Source organism: Nerophis lumbriciformis, linkage group LG19 (genome assembly GCF_033978685.3).
Source record: "Nerophis lumbriciformis linkage group LG19, RoL_Nlum_v2.1, whole genome shotgun sequence".
Taxonomy (NCBI): Eukaryota; Metazoa; Chordata; class Actinopteri; order Syngnathiformes; family Syngnathidae; genus Nerophis; species Nerophis lumbriciformis.
Genome location: NC_084566.2, coordinates 44,584,125 through 44,589,124, shown reverse-complemented (window position 1 = coordinate 44,589,124; position 5,000 = coordinate 44,584,125). Strand labels below are relative to the sequence as shown.

Below are 5,000 nucleotides of genomic sequence, written 5' to 3'. Positions count from 1 at the left end.
AGTCCATGTCAGAAAAGCAACACATTCAGCTGAACTGCAGCAATTTAGTAGTCAAGCAGAAGCTTGTGGATGGCTACCAAAAGCGCCTTATTGCAGGTCAACTTGCCAAGGGACATGTAAGCAAATATTAACATTGCTGTATGTATACTTTTGACCCTCACATTTTCAGTAGAGCCATAATAAATTCATAAAAGAAGCAAACTTCATGAATGTTTTTTGTGACCAACAAGTATGTGCTCCAATCACTACATCACAAAAACATAAGAATGATTGTAAAGTCCAGACAGCCCTGACATGATGTTCTTTACAAGTGTATGTAGACTTTGGACCAGGCAGGACTGCATGTTTTTAGGAGTGTTTGTCTTCCACATGCTGGATAGTAGAGATGCGCGGATAGGCAATTATTTCATCCGCAACCGCATCAGAAAGTCGTCAACCATCCGCCATCCACCCGATCTAACATTTGATCAGAACTGCATCCGCCCGCCATCCGCCCGCACCCGCCCGTTGTTATATATCTAATATAGACGATGCAAGGCATTAGTGAGGTTATAGTCATACCAAAGACTATAAAAATGGGACCCATTACCTCCCTGCTTGGCACTCAGCATCAAGGCTTGGAATTGGGGGTTAAATCACCAAAATGATTCCCGGGCGCGGCCACCGCTGCTGCCCACTGCTCCCCTCACCTCCCAGGGGGTGATCAAGGGTGATGGGTCAAATGCAGAGAATAATCTCGCCACACCTAGTGTGTGTGTGACAATCATTGGTACTTTAACTTTAACTTTAACTTTAAAGCTTTTGCCTGTTAAAGAAAGGAGACTGATCCAATGCAGCACAGACATTCGCGTGCCACGCTGTCACGACCCAGACGCACACCAGTGCGCAATCATATGGGAGCCGCGCTGAGCGCACCTCCAAGCGCGTCTCGCTGCCGGCGACGGCCGGGTATATGGGCCCGACGCTCCAGCGCCATCCATTTTCAGGGCCAGTTGATTCGGCAGGTGGGTTGTTACACACTCCTTAGCGGGTTCCGACTTCCATGGCCACCGTCCTAGCTGCTGTCTATATCAACCAGGGTGAGCCCCACCCCTTTCGTGAGCGCACTGCGCGCGGAGTGACCCCTGTTACGCGCCCCCGGCAACAGGGGTGGCGGGCAGGTAAGCTGCGCGGGCAGAGCGCGCGGAGTGAGGAGTGACCCCTGTTACGAGCCCCCGGCCACGGGGGTGGCGGGCAGGTAAGCTGCTTACCTGCTGCGTGTGACGGCGGACGAGGCGGGGTGTCGGTGCGGTGGGCGCGGTGGTGACCCTGGACGTGCGTCGGGCCCTTCTCGCGGATCGCCTCAGCTACGGCTCCCGGTGGGGCCCTCTCGGGGGAAGGGGCCCTCTCGGGGGAAGGGGCCTCGGTCCCGGACCCCGGCGAGGCGTCGGGGGCCTTCTCCGCTCTGTAAAAGTGTCCATCTCTTTTTCTTTTTCTTCTTCTGTTGTGGCATATGCTGCAGGTGCCTGCTCGTTTTTCGTATGTGGGTAACAACATTTAACTATGTATATATATTTACCAATTGGTTTAACTGCCACCCGCCTGAATCTATTTAAAATCTAATTTTTTTTTATTTCAATCGCCCGACCCGACCCGACCCGCAGATAAAATCTAATTTTTTTAAATTTCATCCGCCCGATCCGCGGATAATCCGCGGTGGTGCCCGCAAACCGCGCATCTCTACTGGATAGCTTCTTCAAACAGAAGCAGATCCAAGGTGGCATGCAGCTGGTTGAAGTCCTCCAGAGAATCAACAAGCACCTTTTGGACTTTCTCCCAGCCTGAAGTCTGAACCAATGAACACGCCGGTCGTAATTGTAAGAATCTTCCTTTCTTATGAAGAATCCATTACATTTCTATCAAAACCACGCAGAGAGGTCATTAGTTTGCTAATGAATGTGCATTCTTCCCGCCAGATTGGATGTGACGGCAGCTTTGCTCCATCAAGGCCTTTGAAAAGTGAATGAATTGAAGTCCAAATCAATTTAACGCACCGTGCTCGATGGCTGCATGAAAGGGACTCCTGGCCTGAATAAAACTCAGCAGGTGATAACGAGGCTCGCCCACCCGAGAGCAGAGTGACAGTAGAGCAGAGGCCGGTGGAGGAAGATGGACTGAGAGATGCAGCACCGCTACAATCACATGTTGGTCTTAGCGGCTTTAGTTGACCTCCAAATATCTCTTGCTGGTGTCCAGGAGGATTTTGTTGAAGAGCTCCACGTCCTTCTCTTCCATCAGTTTGTCCGAGCACACCCTGGAGCTTTCATGGAGCCGCAGGTGAAGCAGCTCCGTGGGGTGTCGACGCTTAATACATACCTGCCAACTTTTGAAATCAGAAAAACCTAGTAGCCAGGGTCCAGGTAGGTCCAGGACAAAGTCCTGGTGGGGGGTTCACCGACGCAAAATGATTATTATCATTCAGACAGGTTAAAATGTTGCTAAAACCATCACTTTTCTATCAGTCACAGTGACTTTTCAAAACAAAAATATTACAGCAAAAATCATATGGGTTGATTGACATGTTTATTCTGTAAGCTAACTTCAATAGTTTGAAATTATTTTGACAGTTAATGCCAGTTATCCTGTCAACCTTTCACAAGACTTCAATTTGTTCATTGAAAGTATAAACACTTTTTACAGTAAACAAATGGTAAAACAGTACTAAACAATTAAAATTGGTGTCATTATTAACTTTCTGTCCAAGCTTGTATAATCTACTGCCTTGTTCAATTGTAAAAAATATTCTGTGCCTAAAATTCACATTTCTATCACAATTATCATACTGTAAACATGGTAAGCTAACTTCATTAAAATTAATAGTCCTGTCAATAGCATGGAATTACAATTCAAATGTAGTTTTTTTGTAAGCCTTTCAAAAGAATTCAAAATATGAAAAATTAATGAAAATTAATTGAAGCCATCAGACACTTGAAAAGTGGCACATCACATCTCTAATGTAATCATTTGAACTTTTCAACAGAAATAGCACTGCAAAAATATTAAGGACATACTTCTGTATTTTGGTAGTTATGCTGTCAACATTTAACAAGATTTCTTCAACTTGGACTTGAAAGCATAAATAGTATCAACACTTTTAACAGTACTAAACAATTCCAATAGATAACATTGGTGTCATTACCTTTTTGTGGCTAAAATCAGATTGATCATACTGCAAAAATGATATGCATGCATACAACATGATACATCACACATGCATGCATACAACATGATACATCACAATTTCCAGTTTGTCTTTTCAACATGTTGGAAAAGGAGTAGGAAGAAGCAGAGCTTATTTAATTTATTTTCTTTGACATAACAGTTGCTAAAACTTTTGTTGACTTCCTGTTCTCAATGTATTCACAATATACTCCATAAGTAATCACAATAAAAAAATAAAAAATAAAATAAAAAAATAAATAAATAAATAAATAAATAATAATAAATAATAATAAATAATACAATAATAATAAATAAATAATAATAAAAATAAATAAATAAATAATTAAAAAATAAAAAATAAATAAATAATAATGAGTGAAGTAAGTTATATTTCATATGGTGAGATGAGTAAGATGATGTAGAAAATGAATGATGGATGAAATAAATTGAGAATGTTTCTCTTCTTCTTTGTACTTTGTAAACACTTTAAGTGTGAAGAGTTTCTTGAAGTGGATCATATTAGTACATTGTTTATTCATCCATTCCATCATTTCATTCCACATACTGATATACTGAAGGTCTTAAGTGTTGTACGTGCGTACAAATGTTTTAAATTGCATTTTTTCTCTAATATTATATTTTTCCTCTTTTGTTGAGAAGAATTCATTGTTGTATAAGGTAGACAGGAAGTAGAATGAAAAATAAAAGCGCTGGTCAGGTAAAAATACACAATACAAAAAAAACTACTACTGTATTTTTCGGAGTATAAGTCGCACCGGAGTATAAGTCGCACCTGCCGAAAATGCATAATAAAGAAGGAAAAAAACATATATAAATCGTACTGGAGCCCGGCCAAACTATGAAAAAAACTGCGACTTATAGTCGGAAAAATACGATACAAACTGTGAAGTGAGCATGAGCCAGAGGAAAGTACATACTGCTGTGCAAGCTGTCTTCTTTATTCTGTCTGGATGAAATATAATCAGATGGTTGCTGAACTCTTAAATGTGTGTTTGTGATATGAAGTAGTACCGACCTTTTCTATGGCCATTTCTTCCACAGCCTTGTCTACTATGTTCTTGACCTCGTCCTCAACGCGGTGAAGCTGCAATTCCAGCAGGTTCCCCAAGGTGGTGGACTCTCCCATCACGAGCGTTACCTTGAGAAGGGAATCCAAGACAACCGCCATCAACTTTCAGGTGGGGTTAATTGCCTTTGTGCTGGTCAAAACATGGTCATTAGTGGAATTGATGGGCTGGAAGGAGACATTGTGGAGGCATGGAGATACCTTGGTGGTGTTCATTAGCTGCTGCCTCACAGCAGAGTTGTGCAGCTCGTTGACGGCTCGCAGGGAGGTCAACAGATTCTTCAGCGTTGACTCCAGGCCTGTGTAGACATCCCACACCCGCACCTCCTTGTGCAGCATCTTCATCTCCTTGACAACAGACAAGAATGTATGAGAGTTCATCATGTTTGCCTACAAACGTCTTGTCATACCTTTGCCAGACGTCTGAGCTCCATGTCCATCTGCTCAGCATTGATCTCCTTCCATGGAGTCTTGCTCCAATCCTCTATGCTGCTCTGAATGGACATTTTGTCTTAAAGCCACAACTCTGTCTTGTGCTTCGGACGTCAAGCGTCATCATACCTTGGCAAAAACCACCATATCCCACACGGCTTTGACGAGTATGATGTCAGAGCGACACTGGCGGAGTTGCTTGTAGTCTGGGAAGCTGACCTCAAACAGGTCGGCCGTACCCTGCAGCGCCTTCATTTCTGCTTCCATCGCTGCTACCAGT

General features: G+C 43.2%; 1 protein-coding gene across 1 annotated transcript; it reads right to left on the bottom strand.

Moving 5' to 3' along the window:
• Positions 1-4,055: 4,055 nt before the first annotated feature.
• LOC140679599 (dynein beta chain, ciliary-like) lies at positions 4,056-4,991 on the bottom strand. The gene is made up of 5 exons (XM_072915265.1): positions 4,850-4,991; positions 4,699-4,782; positions 4,490-4,636; positions 4,238-4,360; positions 4,056-4,168 (listed from the first exon to the last, which is right to left on the bottom strand). Exons 1-5 carry the CDS (start codon positions 4,985-4,987, stop codon positions 4,160-4,162), a joined length of 501 nt encoding a protein of 166 aa, XP_072771366.1. The 5' UTR covers positions 4,988-4,991; the 3' UTR covers positions 4,056-4,159.
• Between the last annotated feature and the right edge of the window lie 9 nt (positions 4,992-5,000).

Bases quoted from the DNA above. Each gene is read 5' to 3' on its own strand.
- LOC140679599 (XM_072915265.1), bottom strand. From the start codon at position 4,987: ATGGAAGCAGAAATGAAGGCGCTGCAGGGTACGGCCGACCTGTTTGAG. The intron at 4,783-4,849 runs GTATGATGACGC...ATGTCCATTCAG, and splicing joins ATATGGTGGTTTTTGCCAAG to AGCAGCATAGAGGATTGGAG. The intron at 4,361-4,489 runs GTATCTCCATGC...TCCCTTCTCAAG, and splicing joins AGCTAATGAACACCACCAAG to GTAACGCTCGTGATGGGAGA.